This window comes from Aquila chrysaetos, chromosome 7 (genome assembly GCF_900496995.4).
Source record: "Aquila chrysaetos chrysaetos chromosome 7, bAquChr1.4, whole genome shotgun sequence".
Classification (NCBI taxonomy): Eukaryota; Metazoa; Chordata; class Aves; order Accipitriformes; family Accipitridae; genus Aquila; species Aquila chrysaetos.
In genome coordinates this window covers 29,584,746-29,610,172 of record NC_044010.1, presented here as the reverse complement: position 1 = coordinate 29,610,172, position 25,427 = coordinate 29,584,746, and the positions used below count along the sequence as shown (strand labels likewise).

The following is a 25,427-nucleotide window of genomic DNA, read 5'->3' as shown; positions in this document are numbered from 1 at the left end:
AGAGTCTGACACTGCCTGGTTTTATTTCCTTTGGTGGTGGTTGGTTTGTTTGTTTGGGTTTTTTTTAATTAAAAAAATGAGAGAACAAAGAAGTTGCTTGTTTAATTTGGTTCCAACTGAAATCCCAAAAGCAGATGACACTTTTCTGATGTCCTCTATTGGCATTACAAATACATTCATTTTGACCTTCTAACTTTGGAACACTATGAAATCACTGATAAATCAGTTTTTCATTAGCAAAAAATACACAAAATACATGAAGTCTTAAATTACTACTAGAACCTACAAAAACTTATTGATAGTTTTCATCTGTATCTTCATTTTTTATACATCTATAGATACATAGAAAGCTGGAAGCTCTTTACTGGCTGTAGCACTAGGAAAAGCTTCTCACCAGCTGACAGGGGAAAGAAACCACTACATACACACAATACTTTTATCTGATAACTGCAGTTCAAGACTGTCTACAAGCATATATTCAGCTTCTAGTGAACTTTATAAGCATAACCTCAAGAATTCCTAGTGAATATTGACCATGCAACGTGGCCTCCTCTGCTTGACATTGCCAGAAAGAAGTATTGTATCAGCTGTCCTGCTCCTCAGTTTCCTCTCAAAACCAGATCCAAATGCAGTCAGGAAAACAATGACACATGCATTAACTCCTATATGGATGGCATGGCTTAAAGAATGCTCCAGGTACTCCATGACGTGTGTCAATCCCGCTGTCTAGCAGCTATTAGCATTTCTAATGAGTTCAGGGAAATTATTTTTCTTTTTATATATATAAAATATTTACTGCTCAGTACACTAGCTGGTAATAGCATCTTTACGTAGGAGGCAATATTGGCAATATATTATAGAATAAGTAAACCTACTATTTAGACAATATAATCCACCACCAAACAGATTCATGTTGTCATAGTCTAAAGCTGGTTTTACCTTCCTACAGTCATGCTATCCCTCCTCATAGCCCAGCATGCCTATCTAATGAAGTGTGTTGTAGGTCGCAAGTCAAAACAATGTCCTAAAACTAAAATGAGCTTATAGTTTATATTGTACTTTGCAAATCCTGTTATTGGGATACCTCACATCCCTTAATCAAAATCTCCATCGAACAGGGACTATTTGTATATGTGCTTACAATACCTAGTATATATGAAACTTTTTTTTTAATAGTATTGTTAGAAAGCTACACTGTATTCTGAATGAGCATTATTACAAATATTTCTTCCACTTTTCTTCAAAACAGTGGAGAAGGGATAGAAAAGTAAAAAATACCTTCTCTAAACTAGAAGAAAATTGTGTTCTAGCATGTGCTCCTGACAAGTTCTACCCTGAATCTTTCCTGCCTCAACAGGATAATAAGCACTTCTCATTCTTTATTTTTAAACCTGTTTTAAACCTTTATTTTAAACCTAAAATGACAAAACATTTCCCAGCAACAAATGCCATTACCTAGATCTTCAGACACCACCTTGTTCACAACAGAAATGTTTGTTTAAACATATTGTTCATTTCTAAAGCTTCAATCTCTGAGGTGAACACTGCTTTCCCTGTCCCATCCCAGTTATCTAAAGGTGGGGGAAAAAAAATGGTTGCTAGTGTCCACAATCTGTCAGATTAATATTTGCAATTCAGAAAGATTAAAAATAGTAATAAAAAAGCTGAAGTGCAGTGTATACAAATTTAAGAGGCCTGGAGAGCATAACACATGCTTAAATAGGCTTTTACAATATTCATGAAGTCTCTCTTATTCAAACCTCTGCTAAACCAGTTCATTTTCCCTTCTTTTTTACCTTTAGTTCTGTCCACAAAAATTCAACCGGTAGTAAGTCTTAATGTACCAATATTAAAATTCTCCTTTATACATGCTAGTGAATTGCAGCTGTGTGCTTTTGAGGCTCATTCTTTTGAAGAACAAAAAGAAAACAAAGAAGAAATCAATATGCAAACAACAGAATATCGAACAGGCATAAGGGTCCAGCTTCTATTTCAGTGCCGAAAAGGGACAACATTCACTTTGCTCTGTAAAGATCAACTATTTTGTTCATGCTTTGTCAGAAGAGTATTACAGAACTTTGTTCCAAAACTACTTCAGTTAAAGCAGGTGCTTTTACCTTCTTTTCCACTTCTGGAGAATTTTTGCTATTTCACTTTAAGCAAGTTTCACTCAGCTTGGTCACGCTCAGATAAAAATCCAGAGCTCACATAAAGGGTGCCAATTATCAGCAGTTCCTCATTTCTTACTTCCTAAAAACGACTCAGAGGCAGAACTAATTGTCCAGTACTGATCTCTGGCATATGTACCTTACAGCTTTCATTACGTTGTTTCTTGCTGAATATTAAGAGGAGTTTGAACATATCACATACTTCTGCATCAAGATTTTAAGTTTCCTCAAAGAGGAACCACACTAACATTCTTGTGCAAGCTAACATCTTGGTTCTTAAAGTCAAGAAATGCACAACATGCTAACTAAATCCAAGTGACTACAAATTCCAAGGACAAAACTGTCCTGGAGAAAGAGACAGCTTTTACTGCCTTATCAATTATAAGCAGCAAGTTGAACCTTATGATCAATGATCTTGCTTTCCAGCATTTTCACCCCACACTCCCCATTTTAACTTTTAACAACGGGTCTGCTGGTGGGATCAAGTACTTTCAGACTCAACAGCATCAAATGCGCAGGTTCCAAAAAGTTTAAATGAAGGAAGACTTCTAATGAAAAGCTTTCTGAGCAAGGTAAAACACAATACTAAAAGGCTAGATCCAGTATTACAGTTTACTGTTTCAGAAGTACAGACAGCGATTAGGATAAATGCAGTTTCTCAAAGGGTAATTTTTCTGCAATCCTTCTCATTATTTAAAAGGACTCAACAGATCTACAATTACAAAGATACTTCTTGAGAAGCTTAATAAACATACATATCATTATAACTTCCCCTGATAAACCTCGGTCTCATGCACTGATCTACGTGATCCACGGAATCATCACCTCCAAGTTTTTTCTAGACCCCAAAAACCTACAATATCCCATTAATCAGCCACCTACCTCTTCTCTCCCTTAAAATAATAATTAAAAAAATTTTAAAAATAAATCAGTATCAAAGTTCCCAAGAAAAGAAAGCTCACTGAAACAGAAAGGACACAAAAAAGTCAAATAAACTCACAGGAAATTTATTCCAACTCAGTAATATTTGCTACTGTGTGTATTATTCAGGAACTTATAAATTATATAGACTACTTTGCTACTGTTTTCAGAAATGCTTTAGTAGTACTACATAAGTGAATAATGCACCAGTAAAGACTTTCACTGCAAAAGATTTGTACAAAAAAAGAAAAGCCTTTGTAGAAAGGATAGTGGTTTTTATTGTAGTCTTAGAAAATACTGAATTATGAAAGATACAAAATCAACTGTTGTAATTATCTGTTTATTTTACAATCTGTATGCCATCATACTCTTATGGCTTTAAGATAGACCGTCAAAAGTATTTTAAAACATGCTTTAACAAAGTATTTTACAATTTCAAAATCGAGTATTTCTTTACTGACAAAAAAAACCCAACCCAAACTCCAAAACATTTACCTGAGAATTCTGTATCATAAAATTGTCATTTATTCTTAACTTTTGCAAGTTGATGATATAGGCTATAGAAGTCAACATGCAACTTGTAGGTCTACTGTATTAAATAAATATTTTAAAAATTTAGACACAGCTGGTTAGGCAAAAACCTACCCTCAAACTTCATCAAGTTCATCATGGGTTTAAAAACATGACATGAATTTTATCATATGTCAATGATAGCCATGATTTCTGCACTGGAAGCCCTGCACCATTTGCTGGGTTGGAATTCAGACCCTGGCTGATCACCAGATTGCAGCAGTGGAGCACAACTCTTTGGTGGATATTCCGGCCTCTGAACTTGGTAACCACTGACCTGGTTTTCCAACATCCATAGTGAAGTGTGTCAGGTGTTTGGGCCACTGGATATGTTTAAGCTCCCAGTCGGTCATTCTCTACATACATGCTCCATCCCTTTGTAACAAACATTTAACCCAAGGAATTCCATTTCAGAGTATGTGTACTATTAGGACAATGCTTTAATGCCGTTATCCACGTCATTTCAGAATATCACCAGCTTTAAAAGTGATATTGTGTATGGACAGTAGAGAGGTTTGGGGCTTTCTGTTTTGTTTTTCATTCTTTTTGTTGGTTTGCTTTTGAAATAAAATGGAGACTTAGGAGCAAAACACTGCCCAGGGTGGCAGCACAGAAGAGAGGCAGGATTAAATTAACCAGGCATATACAGACACCGGAGAAAAAACCCAGAGAGCTTCACGAGTAATACATATACAGGATCAACATATATAAATGACAGTCATTTAAAAGAATTTCAACTCAATTATCTGAAAATATACCCAAAGCAGTAGAACTCTCATGATGTCTGCCATATAGTATTTATTTCTGAATTTCAATTACTGCAAGCACTGTGATTTATACAAGCTATGCTCCATTAACATAAATTTTCTCCTTAAAAAAGTAATGATATATGATGAAAATCCAAGGATATCACTAGAGATTTAAATCAACTTTCAATCCCACAGGTGAGGTAGTGTAGTCACTTATATTACGTGCTGGTTATGAGAAGTACTGTTGAAATCTGTCAAATTTTAAATGTTTGTTTTAAATAAGTGGCTTAATAGTCTTAATATATTTATTAATGCTATATTACCTATGGGGGGTGGTGGGAGAAGAGCCTTGCCAAGAACAAGTTTTGTCTCACTGCAAGATAAAACTGCAAAGCAGTATTTACAACAGTCCCTTGCTTAGTTGCTGCCTACTGTACATGCACACAAAAGACACAAAAAGCTAATATACACTCTGAGGTAGGAAATGAAGAATTCCACTGGCTTGTACAAGATTCTTCATGTTTTGTAAACCAGCAAAACCAAAGTTTTCTGTGGTGAGGTTCAATACTTAGTTCTGGTGTGAGAATAACATCTAAATAACAAAGCATCGTTGGCATACAATATGCATCTACTGCCATGTAAAAATCTAAAAAATGGGGATTATTTTTAGTGGCTGAATTTCTCCTTCACAAAGTAAATAAAGGAAATCCCTCCAGCTCATTTCCTTATTATACCTTCTATATGTTTATGCTTATAGCACAAGCCATTGAAAATGTACTATCGGTTTAGCCATAAAAGTATCCTGAAGACTAAAATTCTGAAATAGATCTTTACTGGTCCCAATGATCAGAGAACAAATACATTTGTAGATTACTTTAGGCAATCAGGCACTGAAATCGACAAATTTGGTGCCTGAATACCTCAAAAAAATCTGTCCGTAAAACTTTCACAATACTTTGATTCCAACTTACCACAAACAGCAGCAAGCTTGAAGGTGCTAGGACAAGTCACAATACAGCAATGAATTTTAACAAGCACATGGCATTCAGATGCCAGAGGATCCAATGCACGCTAATCAAAGAATTGCATCAATTTCAAACTTCTGCATTTCCCAGTATGTTGTTATTCCTCCCACAAAATTTAGAGAAGAGAGCGGTATGCTGCAGCACCTCCGCTGTTCCACTTGTCTTAACTACATACTGGAGAGCTAAGACAAAGGCATATATTTCAATAAAAGCTGGCTCTGGCACAGGAATGGGAACAGCAGGAAGCAATGAGCTGTTCCAGAGAGCACTTGCCAGAATCTCCTCATACTGTCATGTCATCCTAACCCATCTACAAAATAAACATTTACAGAGCTATATAAGTTCCCTAAGGTTTGTCTACCAGGAAAAAATAAATCTTAAAGAGATAAGAATTCCACATATAGAAGTCATTGTGCATAAACACCTGTTAGGAGGCTTTTCTTGAGATGCAGAGTGGCATTAGGTACTGTGGCATAAATCAGAGTGAAGGCTGCTCTATACCCGAATGAAAGCTTTCTGACAAATAAATATCTGTGCACAGAGTTTATACTTTCCAACAACTTTCCTGAACTCTCCTTAGCATCACCACACAGAAAAAGCTCCAGGGCTGACACATACAAATTACACTCTAGAACTACACAGAGCAAACCCAAAGCTTGCCAAGTAATTTAATGACCATGTCATTGTCAATGTAGTTTCGTAAGATGAAGTTTCATCTTCTCTTTCACTTACCAAGTTACTTTACAATAATGCTCAATCTCACTTTTAGTTGCAATGTTGAGAGGCCGGCAATAGGAAGAGAACTGATTCACTCATCTGTAGTGCATTTGTCAGTCATTTGCTGACAGAAGTCTGTGATACCACCGCTCTGTCCACACTGTTCCACAAGTGAAGTTTTCTCTAATGTTCTTACAGAAACTGGACGCAGTTCTTGTACTTGATCGTATGCTGCATCACACACACTTTTCACACACTGATAACAAGAACTCTGCTCGCTTGTAGATGTAACACCTGAAAGACCATCTGCTAACTTTATACACGCTGGTATCGCAAGCTCAGATGGAGCTGTTCGTTCTCTCTCCGGGAATAAAAATGAAAGCGGACAATCTGAGGAGGAATATTTTGCAAGTATTTGTATTTGCTCGTGACTCAAAGCTGCTTCCTTACACACCTGCTGGCAAAGTCCAGTCAGATTCTGCTTTGTCTCACCCAGAGTTGACAAAATATGGTTTCTTTCCTTCAGCAAGTTCTCCTTCTCATTTTGCTGCAAGAAGAAAAATAGCCTTTTAGTCTGCATTTTAACACAAAACCTATAGTTTGTTATGTTCCTAATAAAGCTAAAACAAGACTGTAAATAATCTGGTCTGCTGAAACAGAAGTAATTTGGCAATAAGAAGGTAAACACCGACACAATCAAATGCCTCTCAAAAGGACAATCCTAACCTCTCTTGAAGTGTTATCAACTCAGCTATTTGAAGTGATTTTTCAGACATACAACTTTTTCAAAACTCGTGCTGGCAGCCTAAAAGTAATTTGTAGTTATTTAATAGATGAAACCTAGCTTCACTTACTGCAAGTATTCCTGAAACACTAATTCTACAGGGTAACATTTAAACCATTACCACTGGGTCAACAAAACATTAAGCAAAGCAGTCTTCATAGAGATTTATATTTTAAAAGTTAAATGTTGAAAACCAGACATCATGTTTTCACTATTGATACTACACTGCTGAATAAAAATAAATTCAATTCTTAAGTGCTAAGTGCACTGTAGAACAAACAATGGAGTTAAGAAGAGTAACTAAAGTAAATAGAAAATATAGGAAAATTAAAGAAATAAAACGTGCTAAAATTGTAAACAAAGTATTTTCTCTGGAAATGCAGTACTTCGGTCTGTTTCAAGGCACGGACTAGAACACTGGAAGTTAAAGCAGCGTGACAGAGAAATGACAGTTTAGTGAATTGAAGAGACAAGAACAGAGGTGCCACTAGGTAGGTAACCTACTACTGGAACAGGAGAATACCAGCTGAATGCTGTGGTGGTGCAGCCTCCCCCAGGCCTCTTTGTGATCTCAGGATAAGCCATGCATGCTTTGGGAAAACCTCCCATTGTGCTGTTACCTTGGTTGCAAGTACAGAGACTTCTGGGCTCAGGTACTCTTTGGCCACACCTGGGCCATCTGCTGCCTGAATTGTGTATCAGAATGACTCAGCACAAATTGTAGCCAGAATGTAAAATAATGACTAAAGCCAATCATCTCAAGACCCTATAAATAGCGATCCAAGGCGAAACCTTCTGAGCTCTCCAGGACTGCAGCAGGCTGTGTGACCCAGCTGGGAAGCCTCTCAGGGCAGATTTCACAAAGACTGAAGGACTGTCTGTTGACGATTTCACAAGGACTTAAAGGCCTGATTTTGTGAGGTTTACTGAACGTCTGTTGATGAATGCCAGGACATAAAAGTGAGTAATTTATGAAACTCACAACAGGGAAATTTTAATCATAGGTTAACCTCTGTGTAAAATTTTGTTCAGAACTGTTGTATCTGTGCATGTGCATTTGCAGTTTGGTTTGGAACTATTTGCCTGTCTCTGTGATTTGGAACCGTTTTCTCTGTCTGTGTGTGTGTGATTTGATTTAACATCCATCTGTGTGCAACCCTGCTGTAAGTGTCGGGTGATCCTTGCCATTTTTGAATCTTTAAGTTGCAAATTTGATTGTAACAAATTCCATCAAATCACTGTTAAAATTATACAGCCTAATCTTGTGATCTATCTCAAAATATTAATAAATCCTAAACTGCTGCTAAACCAAAGCTGTGCAACAATCTCACTCACAACGAATGCTTTGAGTTTTATTTACACAGCAAACAGGCTTAAGAGTAGCAGACACCACTCAGACATGAAATAAGACTGTCCTTGCTCTGAAGAACTTACAATCTAGCTATGTAATGCAAAAGGATCTTCCAAACACAGGGCAGTGTATTGGGTTTGTGTGGCAAGGTTTTGGTAGCTGGGGGGGGGGGGGGGCATGTTACAGGGGTGGCTTCTGTGAGAAACTGCTGGAAGCTTCCCCTGTGTCCAACAGAGCCAATACCAGCTGGCTCCAAGACGGACCCACTGCTGTCCAAGGCCAAGCCCATCAGCTACAGTGGTAGCACCTCTGTGATAACATATTTAAGAAGGGAAAAAAAAGTTGCTGTGGCACAGAAATGGCAGCCGGAGAGAAGAGTGAGAACATGTGAGAGAAACAACCCTGCAGACCCCCAGGTCAGTGAAGAAGGAGGGGGAGGAGATGCTCCAGGCGCCAGAGCAGAGATTCCCCTGCAGCCCGTGGGGAAGACCATGGTGAGGCAGGCTGTCCCCCTGCAGCCCAGGGAGGTCCACGGTGGAGCAGATATCCACCTGCAGCCCATGGAGGACCCCACGCCGGAGCAGGTGGATCCCCAAAGGAGGCTGTGACCCCACAGGAAGCCCACGCTGGAGCAGGCTCCTGGCAGGACCTGCGGCCCCGTGGAGAGAGGATCCCACGCTGGGGCAGGTTTTCTGGCAGGACTTGTGACCCCGTGGGGGACCCACGCTGCAGCAGTGTGCTCCTGAAGGACTGCAGCCTGTGGGAGGGACCCATGCCAGAGCAGTTCATGGAGGACTGTCTCCCGTGGGAGGGACCCCACGCTGGAGCAGGGGAAGAGCGTGATGAGTCCTGCCCCTGAAGAGGATGAAGCAGCAGAGATAACGTGTGATGAACTGACCGTAACCCCCATTCCCCATCCCCCTGCACCGCTGGCGGGGGTAGGTAGAGAATCTGGGAGTGAAGCTGTGCCTGGGAAGAAGGGAGGGGTGGAGGGAAGGTGTTTTGAGATTTGGTTTTATTTCTCATTACCCTACTCAGGTTGATTGGTAATAAAGTGAGTTAATTCTCCCCAAGTTGAGTCTGTTTTGCCCATGATGGTAATTGGTTCAGTGATCTCTCCCTGTCCTTATCTCAACCCACAAGCCCTCTGTTATACTTTCTCTCCCCTGTCCAGCTGAAGGGGGGAGTGATGGAGCAGCTTTGGGGGGCACCTGGCATCCAGCCAGGGTCAACCCACCACAGGCAGCAAAAGGGATGGCAATTCACTAATGAGTATCAAATAGAAAAACGTACTATTCATTAAAAATCAGCTTTTTTGTTTTACTTCAATGTCATGAATTTTTGTGAGACTTCTGATACAACTGGCTGAAGATGAAAGGACATGCATAACTGAGGGGCTGGTCTAATCACAGAAACAAGCAACATCCAGAAAAAAAGAAAAATAAGGAAATGGCAAAGAAGAACAGGAAACAAGCAAGACCATAAGGAAACAATTGGGAAAAAAAAGGGGAAAAAACCCACAAACCAAACATGCCACACATTTTGAGTTCTATAATTAATTAATTAAGAGGCAGAGTTCTGAAGACATACAAAGCTTTAAATAGTTTTTAAGAAATAATCATAGGGACTGTGTGTTATCACAATTGCTACGTCAATTCACTCCTAGAAAGTTTAATTTATTTTCAGTCCTTCTCACATTCCCTTTTGCAGGAGAAACTCATACTGCAATCTCTACAACTTCTTTTTGTAAGAACTGACTAACTTTAAGTGGCATTTTGCAAGAGAAGCAGTTGTTGCCAGTCCTTTTTGCCTAAAATGATTAGAAGGAGTGCTTTGCTTATAAACTTCTACTCGTCAGCATACTGGGAGCACCTGTTGCCAGATCTCCTAATCTGAAATCACTTTATGTACGTTTTGGGTATGTAGAGGCACTCAGCTGTGTATTATGGACTGATGAAATTACCTGGACTGCCGGTTAACACAAACTTCAACATTCAGAAATAGTTATTCCAGTGTAAGGTCCCTGCCCCCATCTGAAGCTGTTGACAGATTAATGTATTTAAATATTATTGTTTTATTTTAGCAGCATTACACTAATACTGCAAAGTAATGCCAGCTAGTTTTGAGGTCACAATAATCATCAAACTGAGAGCTCTTTTAATTCTTCTGGTGAAGAATCTATTTAGTTCATACACTTCCTCTCCTTGCTATAGTATATATAACAAGATCTCCATTACATTTCTTGGATCACAGCTTATAGTATGTCACTCACTGACACATCCTTCTCTGAGCTACGGAATCTTTAGGGAAGTAGCGCTTCTTGAGGCCAGTTGTCCTTTACTCTGCTCCCCCTCACAAGTACCCTCATTTTAAAGCTTTGAGGTGAGAAAGTACAAGGAATGTGAATATACACAGGTGCTCAGAAGCTCTTTCTAATAAGGCAACATCTCCTTGAGTGGCCCACATGTATTCTCAAATACAGAACATTAGTGAAAAAAAAAGAACACATAGGTTCACCTGCAAGATCAGTAAGCAAAGACTGTATGGGAGTCAAAAATTATATTACCAATACAGAAGATCAAGAGAAATGACCAAACTTAATTCTCCCAGATAACAGTTAGATTCAGTACCGAACAGCATTTTTCTTGAATATAAGTAGAGCTTAGCATAAGCCTTTCAATTTTACAGAATCACTTGGGTGGGGGAGGTACCTCAGGAGGTCTGTAGTCCAACCTCCTGCTGAAAACAAAGTCAGCTCTGGGTAAGATAAGGCTGCTCAGGGCTTTGCTCAGCCATGTCACAAAAACCTCCAAGGACAGAGCATGCACAACCTCTCTGGGTAACCTGTTCCATTGCCTGGTTGTCCCCATTGGAAAAAAGTGTTTCCTTATATCCATTTGAAACCTCCCATTTTTATTTATGACAATGTCTCTTGTTCTCCTGCTGTGAAGTACTACCCCCTGGGAAGATGAAACTCTTCCACTCCCAATGGCTACATGATCTTGAGGACTTCCCAATAGATATGGGCAGATGGCTATTAGGTCTCCCCACAGCCATCTCTTCTTCTCCAAGCAGATGTCCTATTTCCTCTGCCTCTCACCACAGGAGAAGTAATCCAGGCCAGACCATCCTGGTGGCCTTGTCCTAACCTTGCTCCAGTTTGTCAATGTACTTCTGGCACTGGGAGGGGTCAAAACTGGGCAAAAAATTCAGTCTTACACATGCTAAGTATAGGAGTAGAATCACTGCCCTCAAACCACTGGCTGCGCTCCTGTTATTACAGCCCAGGACACTGATGGCCTTTTTTTTCAGCCTGGACACACTGCTGACCCCATGCTCAGCTTGCTGTCTGCCCAGACCCCCAAGGTCCTTTTCAGCAAAGCTGCTCCCCAGCCAGTTGGTCTCCAGCCTCTATTCATGCAGGGGGTTAGTCTGTTCCAGATACAGGACTTTCCCAAGAAACACACGACAAATACTATCTTTTAATCTGAGAGAACAAAAACCTGATAAGCAACAACAAATAGAAATTAGTACAAGACAACATGCTGCACATACTGGAAGCCAGGATGAGGAATTTAACCAAATGATATTTCCTACCAGGTTATAATTAGTATTATCTACTTGTCAAGAGTTTTCAAACTATAGCTACACCATATTATCCTCTCTCAAAGCCACATTACAGAGGATACCATGAGAAGATCAAAGACTAACAGGCCTGAGACACATGACTGACCCAGAGAAGAAGGAGCGAGGCAGGAGTCATCATGCATGAAACCACCTGGATGTACCACACAATGCCTTTCACAGATGTCTCTTTTCTTCCACCCACCTGGAAATTATGCCTAGACAGATCTTTAAGTTTCTGTATTTGTGCACAACTTATACAAGTTTGATGGTGCAGAACATCAGTTCCTGTCAGACATGCTCAACAGCTCCAAAAAAGGTCTTTTCAGGAAGTCCTGAAGAAACTTACCTGCACAGTTGGAAAAAATAAGCGACTGGAACATGTTTGTGCCTAGAGCATGATTCATAACTCAAATGTCACCTCACAATTCTCAACACTCATTGTCTAGAGCTTGCACAGTGATATCTGTCAAACAGCAGACATTCAGTCTGTTCCAGCACAGGTCCACAGAAGAAAGAATATTATACTATGATTATCAGTCACTTAGTCAACTACAGGTCTAATCTTGCAGATGAATCTCTAATTCCACACCCCCCCACACTAAGTGTTGCACAATATTGACAAAGTTACCTAACAAACAGAAATGACAATATGACAACAAAAAAAAGGCAGAAAGTTCTGAACTGTCAGAAATGCAACTTCTCTCTTCAGTGAGAATAATGTAACTGTTATTAACACAATCACCTGATTTCCCTCCCTCCCAGAGTATCTTCTTCATTCAGCACACTGAATGACTTGCTCTGTCATCTCATCAGGGCTGTATGGCACTGATGACCTTCCTTCAGTTAATCTCCTTTGTTGCAGAAATGCACATAGTGAAAGATGATGGACCACTTCAGGGAAGTAAGTTTCAAGCCCACGGCGCTTTGCTCTAATTTTATTTTCCTTTTCACTCTGAAGTCGTAAGGAGAAAGGTGCAACATGACTGCATATGTTCCTAGCTGATGCAGATACTAAATTCATGTACATAAACACAAAGTCTAAAACACTCCACAAACAAGAATTAAGAGTACAGTGACCCTAAACAACTGAACTATTTAGTGCACATGGTATGATCAGCTATGAAACTGAGATGAGAGGGTCAGAAACAAAGACCAGAAAAAAGCCACTCTATTTTCTTGCCAGGAGAACTTCCGATTATCCACATTTCTCTTAAGTTACACACTTATCTTTTTATTGCCTTTTAAGAAGGAGAAATTATATTAACAGATGTTTGGAGAGAAATCTGGATGCATTAATTCCTCAGCTACAATCTTGATACAACTGCTAAAAAGGCAAGCAGCTTCCTGAGTTCTGCCGTATCTTCCGCCTTCCTGCAAGGGTCTCATTTTTAAGATTCAAGACTCAGGAAACAGTTCACCAGCCCATGTTAATATGTTACAAGAATAATACTTACACAACTAACGATTGCATAACTGTAAACTTGATCATGAGCAATACCATGAGCTGAAGAACAAAAGCACAAAGGAAGAAATGGGAAAAGGTAGAAAAATAAAAGAGTGGGATGACCGTTTGGGAATCATTCTGTACAATTAAGCTTAATGCTGCTGGGCTTCAGAAACACCATTCACCAAAAATTACACTGTGATGCAGTTTTACTTGAATGGAAACAAGTACACACATTTTTCCTTCTGTGGACTTTAGAGTAGAGTAAAGCACAGAAAATCTAGAACTGCTACCAAGAAGTCATTTAAGACTGATAAAGTTTTCTAAGCTTGAGTGGAAAAAGTAGTCAGCCACCTCATTCTCACACTACTGCCAGATGTCCAGTCAAGACGTTTAGAGAAAGACTCGAGTCAACCGTAATCAATATTTATACATACCAGTTTTTCAATTTCAGATTCAAGATTTTGTATGCAGTCAAGTTTTCTCTTACGACATCGCTGTGCTGCAATTCTATTTTTACTTCGTCTTCGGATATCATGAATACAGTCCAATTGTTCAGGAGTTAATTTATGCATTTTCAGAAATGACTGGAAGTCATTTCTGGAAAGTGAGATAATCCTTTGTGCATTAAATGGCAGTTTTACCTAGAATGTAAGATACAGTTGTAAATCAAAGGTGAAATCGATACACACAAACACCAACAGGCCAATTCAAGTTTTCATTTTAAGCATTCTTTACCACACAACATATCTTTCTTCCTAAATCTCAGAGACAAGAGCAATGTAACCATCAGGTGAGGTGGATAAAACCCAGTGGTTTCAACTAGATGAGTTCAAGCACAGGTGAGATAACTGAGTACTTTGCACATTTACACTAGATCCTCAAAAGCATATTCAGAGTAGGATGAAATCCATCTATGTGTGCAGCAAACAATTAGGTGGTACAGTCTAGGAAAGTAAATTATGGTTAGGTGATGCACAAAACCAGCATCCAGAATCATTAATACAGTCTAAAGGTTCCCCTAAGCTGCTATTAAGACTGTATCCTGCATACATTTTTGTACCTATAGTTTTCTGCAGGAAAAGTTAATCTAGAACAGGCATTTACTTAAAATATCAAAGTTACAATATTTGTCTTGTAATTCTTAATGCTGGAGAAGAGAGAGAACCAGGCTTTTGCTACTATCTGTACACCTGAGCTACAGAAGCAGGAGCTTCTGAAACATACATAGATCACAAAGTCTTGATTAATACTGAAAAACATCTTTACCTTTACAAAATAATTGCCATATTTTATGAAGTATCCAACTGAAGACGCTTTATTTTAATCCTTACATTTGAGTATATTAAGAAGCAGAATGTTACCTTGCTGTGGTCAAAGATCTGAATTTCGTTTAACAAAGAAACCCTTTCTGTGTTTGACTACTGCTGGTGACAAACCAGCAAAAAAAAAAAAAAAAAAAAAAAAAAAGACAGAGTATTGCCCTGAGCAATGATGCCATCTACTTTGTAATGTAAAGGTAAGGAATGTATTTAACCAATTCTGGCCTTTTGTTTGGCCTACCAACTTTCTATATTGATGGTATCTTCCACTTACTTTAAGTCTCAGTAAAGGCCCTGCATCTTGAAAAGAAAAAAACCTAGTACTTTAAAATACCCTGAATTTTCATGACATTACATGATCCATCAGCTATTGCAATTCTACAATTCTAAGAACTGTGACAGAAGTCATTCTACATATATAGTAAAATCTTTTGGGATTAGATTACTTATGTATGGCCTCTGCCTAAAATACTACCAAATCAATGACATAAAGGAAAGAAGTGCCAAGTAATTTCAGCAGTTGGAGGAACAAATATAACCTCTGTTTCAGAGATGGCAACACTATTAAAGCAGTCTTAAATACACAGCTACTGAAGCCAGCTTGAAAACTTAAATTTTCATTTCACAGTAAACCTGAAGTATCATCCCTCTCCCACCTTCTCCCCACAGCTCAGAATAAAACCAAGAAAACTGTTAAGTTTCTATAAATCAAAGCTTCCAAGAAGTTTAGTCTTCTTAAGTTTAACTGAAGTAGACAAAAAAAAAAAAATATTTCTTAACCCCTCCTCCCCCCATGCCTTAGTTTAAGACTCCGAACCTTTTCTGATAAAGTTGTTCTAGAAAAATATCTGAAGAGATCTAACATCTAAGCATCTACCACTTCCATATTCTACCAAAAAATGCTTTATAAGTCTCCCTGAATTAACAGTGATCTTCCATATAAACCTTTGAATGGTTATTTAAAGTTTCATTTCCCAGATTTTTAAAACAAGCAACCACACACACACCCCTCCCCCAAGAGACTCAAAATTAGGTTTTTGAGATATTCTTACCTCACATTCTTGTTCTCTTGCTGAACAGGATTCACTGTCTCCCTCAGTGTCAGTTTCTGAATCCTCTCCCAAACTTATCACATAATTATAGGGACACTGTTCTTGTTGCTGTCCCTGAACATAATCTCCACTGCTTATTTCAGAGCTGTTGGAGCATCCTTCAGTACTAAGGTTGCTTATAAAGGGGCAGTTGACAGAACTCAATGTTGTAAAAGTTCGTTGAGAGCAAGGTTCAGGGCTTTCACTGATCCTGATACCCAGCCACGGACACTCTGATTTTTTCCCCGAATATACTGGCTCCAAGCACTCTTTTGGAACTGCAGGTGGTAAATGTATTTGACAGGCTTCTGTGCTGTAAATATCACTCCAGAACCCTTTCGCTAGATGTTCTGCTACCTCTCTTTCCACACTGCTTCGATCACCAGCTGATGTAATGTTAGTGGCTTCCCTAGTGCACAAATCGACCTTTGAAGGTGTGTCATCTTGACTTTCACTTTTGTCATTCCCAACTCCAGTACCTGATACAGTTTTTTCAGCTAAGACTGCGCTGTTTGGCATACTACTGAAATTCAAGTTACCATATTGCTCACAAGTATGTAAAAAAGACACAGAATTGAGTCCATGAGGTCCAGGAGAGTTTTGGGGGAAAGCAGCAACATCCATTTTCTCCACAGGACATGACACATTCTGAGTCACAGAATCTCTCTTTGACTCTTCCTTTTTCTCAATGCCTTCCTCCCCTTCTTCCATTTTTACCTGAGTCTCTTCACATTTTGAGACCAGCTGCATAGGTACACACTCCTGAGCTTTTTGTATGCCATCGTTATCAGGTACCTCCTTCTCAAGAAAGGCAACTGCAATTGGTGGCACCCGAATGTCTTTAATACTGGAATTGGACTCTGAAGTATGAACTTTGTCATTTCCAAAAGCTTTCTGGAATTTCCTATACTTCGGGCATTGGGAAGATAAGCTGGAAACACTACTCCTTTCTAGATGTATAGGATCACATGTTTGATTGGCATTATCTTGGAGAGCAGGCGATGATTTAGCATTTTCTTCATCTTTACAGACCTTTATGTCAGGAGTTTGAATATGTTCCTTTTCTAAAAGTTCTTCTGCTTCATCATCTACTTCTAGGTCTCCATCATCCACATTGCCAATTTTAGGGTTTGTCTTCTGACAACGCTGTGTACAACACTTTTTCCTAGGGCATTCCTGCTGATCCAATTTAAAGTCCAAAAATTTGAATTTGAGAAACTGAAAGCAAGACTCTTCAATGTTGTGTACACCCAAAAACTCAGCACATTTGCAAACTTCAGACACATTGTCTTTATTTAAAATAAGTTTAGCTGTGTATGCAAACTGAAGTAAAGGACTAAATCCTTTAAGTGTTACCTATTAAAAACAAAAAAAGAAAAGAAAAAAATATTAGCATGGCCAATATGGGTTTAAATAGAGAAACACACAGAACCCAAATTTACCTGTGAGCAAACCACACCAGCAGGACAGAATACAAGACAAAAGCAGCAGGTTTGTTCCACAGAGAAAACCTGACCACACTCATTCTGAAACAAATCCTCTGATACAATTTCATCCTGTATATTTTGTGGCAATTATCTTCTTCACTGTGATCAATCTCTTAATAAAATGTTCTGTCAATACAGTACTAACAAGTGAAAAATATTGCTGTACCCCGAAAACCAGTAACTGGATTCCAACTTTACAAAGATACCTTTCAAACCCAAGTTGTACATCAATTACTCTAGAATAAGATCAAAATGCTGCTGGTATTTAATTGTTCCTTTAAAGAGCAATTAGTGTTATTTGCTCAGTGTTATGCATCGCTGAGAACAAAAAAGTTTGAAAAAATGGAATTTGACCACACATGATTATTTATTACTACTTTCTACTACTATTTATTATCTATTATTTACTATTCCTTTCCTCCTCCCACAGATGAAAAGAATTGTAGCCAAAAACTGTACACCAAAACCAATTATTGTCAGTTTAAAGCCTCTTTGGAGTACATAGTTTTAATTGAACACTGCCATCATTATCATCTCAGTTTTTACCACAGAACAGTTGCCTAACAGGGAATCCAGAGATAAACAAAAACTGTATTGTTACAAACTGAACATGATCATCATCTACGCATGAAAAAATTACTAAGGAATCAGACAGAAAGCTGTAAACAGATCAGCATATTGCAAATGACATGACACTTCCTTTAGCCTTTCATATGTCCATTATAACTACTCAAACTCAAGCCCACATTCTGCTCCCTCCTTTATTGAAATGAACAGGACTTTATGCTGAATAAAGTGCTATCTTAATGCATTAACTATACTGAATTCTTCTACCAGCAAAAAAATTAACTACACATGCAATGTAATTAAGGAATCAGTTGATTGTATGGTTTTTTTAGTGGTTCTTCGGTGGTTTCTTTTTTTTAAAGAATACATAACACATGAAAGGAAGTTGAAGAGTTCTGCACAGAGACACTTCAGCAAAACTGCCTGTAAACTCTTATGATCTCTCTAAACAATTCTTAAATGGCATTTGAAATATGCTCTGGAGAGAAGACTACTGATTACACCACAACATTTATTCATCCTTAATAATGTGGGGAAGTGCAGTGTAAAAGACAGTTTATCCATAAGCTGCCAAGAAGCCTTCAAACTTAGCATAGTCAATAAACCATTAAAGCAGGTTTACAAACAAGTGACATTCATACATGAAATTCAACAAAACAAATACAATGGTATTTCAAAACTGTATATTCTTTCTATATAAGGTAGAAACACCTATTGCTAAAAACTGGAAGGATCAAGAGGGGAAAAAAACCCCACTCTGTACTCATTTTGCTTTCTCTTACACATTTCTAGCTGGCTATCATCAAAGAAGACAGAACCCTAGAAAGAGTTTTGGTCTGACTGACCTAGAAAAGCAACTCTTGCAGTGGCCATTTATTTAATTTGTATTTGTGCTGAAAGTCTAACTCATTGAGTAAAAACATTGGTGGAAAAACAACACAGAACCTACACCAAGATGTCAGTAGTTAGTCTCTATAATATAAAATATATGAAGTACTTTAATTCCAAAAGTATTTTGGTATCTCAGATTGTGGACTGGTGTCTTTTCATTTTAAACTTCAAATACTTTGGATGATTAAAAAGGTTAATAAAAAAAAAAAATCACATGTCAAACAATGTGATCAGTGTTTGCCGCTTTCTTAAATATGCAGCTTCATAAACTGATGCATCTCAAAATATTTAGCAGTTTCCAGAAGAGAAGCTCAAGTTGCTGAGTCTTAAAATGCTTTTACCGAGTAAGTGATCAGATCAAACAATTAAAAGGTGAGATTCACTGTTAGTATTTTTGCTTGTTGCTTCAGTAGGTTCAGTTCTTACATCAGTAATACTAAATCACAATAAGAGTCCTCTTAAGTCTACAATGTAGTAAATATCAGGATTATTATATTCCTCCATTTTCTTTACAAACTCTGGTTCCTTCTAACTCAGGTTTATTTCAAGTGTTCATTGGAACACTGTTGCTTTGCACCAGTGATTATTTTTCCCCCCTCTCCAACTTTGGTGTACATTTCTTATTCCTTCAATATCCTATTTTTTCCATTATCCCAAAGCAAAATTCTCTCATAAACATCAGAAGTTTTACATGCCACTAATTTCCCTCTTTTACTCCAAGTCATGGCTTTGTGTACCCCAGCATCCTACTTCCCTTCCACATCAGCTCCCACCGTTACTTTCCGTTTAATCTGAGACACATTCAGGCTATCAACATACCAAGGCACTAGGAAAAAAAGTATAATAAGAAACAAACACACAGACACAGTAAGAAGGTTGAGTAAAAGTGACAGTGGTATTATGCTGTAACATTATTTTCTAAGAAATTCATTATGCAAGAGAATAGCAAAGACCACTGAAGCTCTTTAAAGAGACCACTTGATCCCTTTTAGTTTTCTGTTTTCTATAAAATCAGAAAGATTCTGTTAACAGAGAATCCTTGTGCTTATCTTGGTATGTTATAAAGCCAGTGAGCCTGTACCTGAGTTTAGTAGCTACCTTTCTCAATACATCATTTCTGCATTAACACTCAGTCTTGTACATGAACAAGTTTATAATGTAATCTCCAATGTCACTATAAATACTCATTTATGCGCACCTTTCCTCCAACTTTAATGATTCTAATTGAGTTGCCAACAATTTGCATGTTATTTCCCAGCCCCAAATCTAATTACCATAAATTACCTCCCCAAAAGCCATTGATTATTTAAGAACCAACTCTTCAGATTACTGCTACCATTGGGCACAATCAGAGCACTTGGAGGCTCTTCACTTTTCATCTACAAGCACAGCATTGCATATAAAAATCCAGTCACTTGGTTGTCTCATGCCTCTTATAAATGAACTAAATACCAACGGGAATCTTTAAATGTCTTGGATGCTCCAGATACGTAATAATCAATTTTCTTTCCTACAGATACCAGGTTCTCGCTCATTCCCACTGAATGCCTTTAAATTCAATCTGATTTAAGAATATGTGTTTTAGGGGTAAAAAAAGAAAGCAAGCAATTGCAATACATTTTCTCAGTTTTAAAAGTAATAAAACACAGTAGAAAAAAAAAATCAGGCTGCTAATGATCAGTGTGTAAAAAGGATGGGGAACTGAGGAGAAGAAAATTGTTAACAACAGTAAGCAGCAAGCAAGGAATGTAAGCACAGTTGTATTACTCAAACATACAAAACCAAATCTTAATGATAGTGATTTAAAGGTATTACCATTTTAAGCTTTAATTTGTTTATTACTCCAAAAGTATTCTCTTTTCATATAGGAAGACTAGTTCTGCAATACCTCTTTACCATTTTAGGTCTGTTTTTTGACAAACTTACATGCTTTGAAACAGGTGCACAATTTTGAAAGTAATATATACTTAATTGAAAGGATCTCCCCTATACATTTCCCAAGACAGCATTCACTCATCTTCAGTCTATAATATACACTCTGATATGTCTAGCCTTCACCTCAACCAATGGCAGCTTTACAACTTAGAAATTCTTTCCTGCCAGTTCTTAAAACCCTTACCTTAACTTCTCAGTTAAGCACCAGCCTACTGTAAAACAGAATTGAACAAAACAGATTAAAAGCACTGGCAGGTAAAATACAGAAGAGAGTGACACTCACCTCTTCTGGTAAAGTGATGATAAGATCAGCATCCACCTGGCCCACAATTCTTGAAAGGAAGTAACTGCTGCAAGCTGCAAGCACAGCTTTGTGAGCCCGAAATCGCTGATCTTCTACTAAAATAGTAACATCACAAAGAATATCTTGCTTCCTCTGATCGTCAAGACTGAGAAGTACATTGGTACTGTGTACTGAAGATTCATATGCAAAAACCACACTATTCTTCTCACTTAGAGACATTCTGTATCACAAATGGTAGTGTAAGTCTCAGCGGAAAGCATGCTTCTGTTCTTCAAATCTGGAAGAAGAAAAAACAAGTTGTACGCACGAAAGTCATATCCAACAGGAACCTACTGATACTAAAACATAAGCAAACTGTTAAACATGCGTTGTTCTAATTCTTTTTAAGACTAAGATTAATACTCAATATTTCATATGTGTTAATTCATAAATACATGCTTATGAGCATTTAAAGTACCCAAACCTTAATATGCACATCTTCAAATCCTGCTTTAGTAGTCTCATAGGCCAAAAAAGGGAACAATTTTTCATGTGACTTCAGTGATAAAGAACAGATTTTTCCTCAGCAAGTGATTAAGAGTCATAACTATTGTAACACCTAAAAATTATTTAAGCTTTCAGTTACCAGTATATTCTGACTCCAACACCATGAAAACATAAAGAGAAATAAAAACCAGATGCATTAAGCCAAAATTCACCAAAATACTACGTAAGCTACTTCTGTTTACTGATTCACCCAGTACAAAAATATTTGCGTTTTATCTTCTTTCAAAAGTAGTTTGCCTGCTAAACCCGTCAAGCATTGGTAAAACACTCTCATTTTCTCTCTAGTAGGTTGGTGGGTTTTCTTGTTTTTAAAGCAGATTAGTTTTCCTATTTTCCACCTGCCTTAATTCTCTAATGCAGCCTTTTTTTTACCTGCTCCTGCTCATCACTACTTGACTTGTCATGCTTGGTAGAATTTTGCTTTCCTAATAGATCACTATGATTCAGGTCACCTGGCAATGGAATCCCTTTTGTGACAGCGCATCAAAGTTCTGAAATACCAGCATTTATTGCATAGTAAACAATAGTAGAAGTTATATGATATCTAAAGCCTTGAAATAAGCTCATGTATAACTGTCCTGAAGCTATTCCTGAACTCCCTAGTATTTGGGGGGGGGGGGGGGGGGGGGGGGGAAGCTAGGGAGAAGTCAGCTCTCCTAGACAGTGCAAAGTTTAAGAGCATTTCCACGTCTGATCTTTACACTGTATTTTTAAATTCTTATCTCCTTTGGATTGAGCCTTTCTTTCAGTTTAGGAAAAAAAAAAAGCCTAGTAAGAAGTGTTCTCGCATCTGAAGCTCCATCAAGAAACCACATAATCAGATTTGGAACTGTCCTGCAAGGAAAATATGATATTACTATGGAAAGTGTTACCTTAACAAACCAAGCATTTAGATTACACTGGACTATTCTACCCAAGAGTTACTGTAACTGAACACAGTTGCTGGGATTCACTTCAGCTGACACAGGACTACCCAATCATTATATTGCTCAACACAGGTTGTTATGATATGCCAGCTCCCAACAACAATAAAACCATAGCCAATGCAAATCTTCAGTTTTCAAATATGGGAAACTTTCACAACACGGGGAGGGAGGAGAGCATGGCCATTTTTAAACACAGCGGGGGGCGGGGAAACAGCCACCCTGCCAGCTATACTCCTGGGTGCTCACTACTCAAGTTATTTTCATGGCATACAGGCATTTTTAGTGTTCCTTTCAACAGAGAAAGAAGAGAAAGATCCACATTTCCAGTGGCAGTAGTGGCACAGTACCAGTCTGGACTTCAGCGAAGTGCAGAGCATCAGCATTATCTGCCCTTCCCACTCCCTCATGGAACACTGTACACGCAACTTCACAGTCAACTTCACCAACAAAACATACAGATTGCCGCCTTTGTCTTTGCCAAGTTATAAGTCTGTTTGGGGGCATTTGCTTAAGTATACAAGATTTTGTTGTGTGAGAATAAAAGTTCTGAAGAAAAAAAGTTACACAAATCAGAGTTTTCCCCAGTAAGCAATAGCTATACCATGAGCTGCTAACTCTAAAGGGCTTATTTTTGGAAGCAAAAAACGAGTTTAAACATTTTCATATACCTAGTGGCAAGACTACAAAGATTTGTTTACTTAGGAAATATTTCATTTGCAATCAGTTTAAATGGAAATTATGAAATAATTCCCTGTGAAACAGCTATTCATGAAATTCTATTCTTGTAATAGCTTATGAGAAGCAGTGCAATATTAATCATGTATTCGTGTTTGCTCTATATCCTTATCATATCCCTCAGAGATTACAGCATGCACAGTTTAACAAAGTATGACTCTGTATTTGTTACCAGAAGGCTTAACAAAAAAAAAACCAAACAAACAAAAAAAAAACCATCAAAATGGAACAGAGGACAAAATGGAAAACTAAATCCACAGTGGTGGGGAACACAGGGAAGTATTAAAGATAACTACATATTTTGGGGTGAACACCTAGGCAAAACTCATGAGGGAGGCTATAGTTACAGACAGGCCTTTAAAGGTTCTTTTTTCTTTCTTCTTTTGAAGTCCAAAGTTGCTGCTGCCAATAAAAAAAAAAAAAAAAAAAAATCAGGTTTCAACACTGAAACACTACCTTCTGTTTCTTGAGAAGTGAAAATATTTAATTTAAGCATAACTCAATTTAACACTTTATTCTGACAGAATGTTGTACTTTCTAATGTGAAGATTTCATCAGCCAAGTTATATCCCCAGTATTTTTAAGCAGGATGCAGGCTTTTTTGAGGTATCCAAAATATAAAATGCAGCATTTCATTAAGCATTTCAAATTCAAAAGAACCTTTAAAAAACCCAAACAAACAAACCAACCAAACACCACACTCAAACACTAAATTTATCTCAGTCTTCTTTGTAAAATCTCATTATTGTCATACAGGATAAAGAGAGAAATCAAAAGGAAAAGAAACAGAAGACTGCAAATTCTGTAAAAACAAAAAGCATCAAACAGGAAAGGCAAAATGTAACCACTGTAAAAAGCTGTAACACTTTCGAGAAGTACTAACAGAGGTCAAACTTGTGAATGTCTTAATTCTGTTTTCCAGTTGTGTAATAAAGGCATGGCTCCACATTTATGACAGTATTTGTCATGACAGCCAACTAGATTTTCCACAGCGGTATGTGAGTACAAAATACACTTGTCCATAAGTAAATTTGTAATTTACATATCCACAATAACAAGACCTACTGTTGTACCAAAAAGAAAAAGTACATCTCTTCCACAAACTGTTTTTCTTCTACTTTAACTATTCTCCTGCAGCACTCAAAAATTCTTAAAATTAATTCTGTTTATGGATGGACAAATAGGGAAGAGGTATGGAGAAAACAATTCAGTGGTGCTTTTTACAGAAGCTTTATAACTTACAAGCTCATGCTGTAACTGTCCTACAAGGACAGGCCCTTCTAGGCTTTCTTCCTCCCAGTGCAGGTGTCCATTTCGCATAATTTAATTTTCTACAAATATAGTCTATCAGATTTTTTTTTTCTCCCCTCTCAGACAATTCAAATGAAAGCAGCAACAAGTTACTGAAAAGAAGGAAAACGGACACTACGAACAATAACACAAATTATTTCCTTGGAAACCAGACTAAAACTCCTATTCTACCATGCTATTTTTATTTCAAAATTAACATTTAAGTAAGGAAAACTAAAAGCAGGCACAGATAACTTGTAAAAGTATTCCAAAAGTCAGATGACTGTATATTTAAATCACTGTTCACTAATTCAGTGTCAACAACCAACCATGTGACTGAATGCAAAAGACGCTAAGAAACAAAACCATGTGAGAATATTAAGATATTTGATACAGCAGTTACCATCAGAAATAAGGAGAGTCCAAAAAGATCTTCCAAAACTTAAAATAGTCCTTACAATGCAGGTTGAAAGGATTAAAGAAACAACATGAAAGCTCACTAACTACAAATCCTCAGTTAGTGGAAGAAAACTCGTACTGTCAGAACAAGAGCATTCCTCAAATTCCTCTCACCTGAAATTCTGCACACCCAATAACCTCATAGTCTTGAGAGGAGAAAAAAAAAAAAGAGAGAATGTATATAAACACACAAGCTACTATAAAAACTACATAGAGGAACATTTGCAGCTGAATGAATTAAGTTCTACTTTGAAAACAAACAAGCATGCTACTATGAAGTTTCCATTCTTTATTGGACAGTGATTTCGAGATAAAAAAATGTTTTGCCTAAGGGTAAAAATATTTTCTCCTAAATAGTGGCTATAAAACTTTATTCTGCTTTATCAAAGTGAAGTAACTCCTTTTGTTTTTTCTCCCTACTAGCATACAATTCAATAAGAAAACTATGCTTAACAGTTACCTGTAAAATTACCATATCTTCAGTAAATTTAGACATCTCTACTTTTAATTGACTAGAT

At 37.7% G+C, this 25,427-nt stretch overlaps 1 protein-coding gene across 9 annotated transcripts in view; it reads right to left on the bottom strand.

Moving 5' to 3' along the window:
* Positions 1 to 3,154: 3,154 nt before the first annotated feature.
* BACH1 (BTB domain and CNC homolog 1) overlaps positions 3,155 to 25,427 on the bottom strand; it is a 30,852-nt gene continuing 8,579 nt past the window's right edge. For 5 of the 9 annotated variants that reach the window (XM_030019957.2, XM_041124869.1, XM_041124870.1 and 2 more), the window contains exons 2-5: positions 20,933 to 21,230; positions 15,731 to 17,125; positions 13,794 to 14,000; positions 3,155 to 6,697 (exon numbers count right to left, since the gene is read on the bottom strand). In XM_030019957.2, coding sequence (XP_029875817.1) covers positions 6,242 to 6,697; positions 13,794 to 14,000; positions 15,731 to 17,125; positions 20,933 to 21,172 — 2,298 coding nt within the window. In that variant the 5' untranslated portion in view covers positions 21,173 to 21,230 and the 3' untranslated portion in view covers positions 3,155 to 6,241. The other 4 variants (XM_041124873.1, XM_030019959.2, XR_003924241.2 and 1 more) reach the window with 4 other exon arrangements.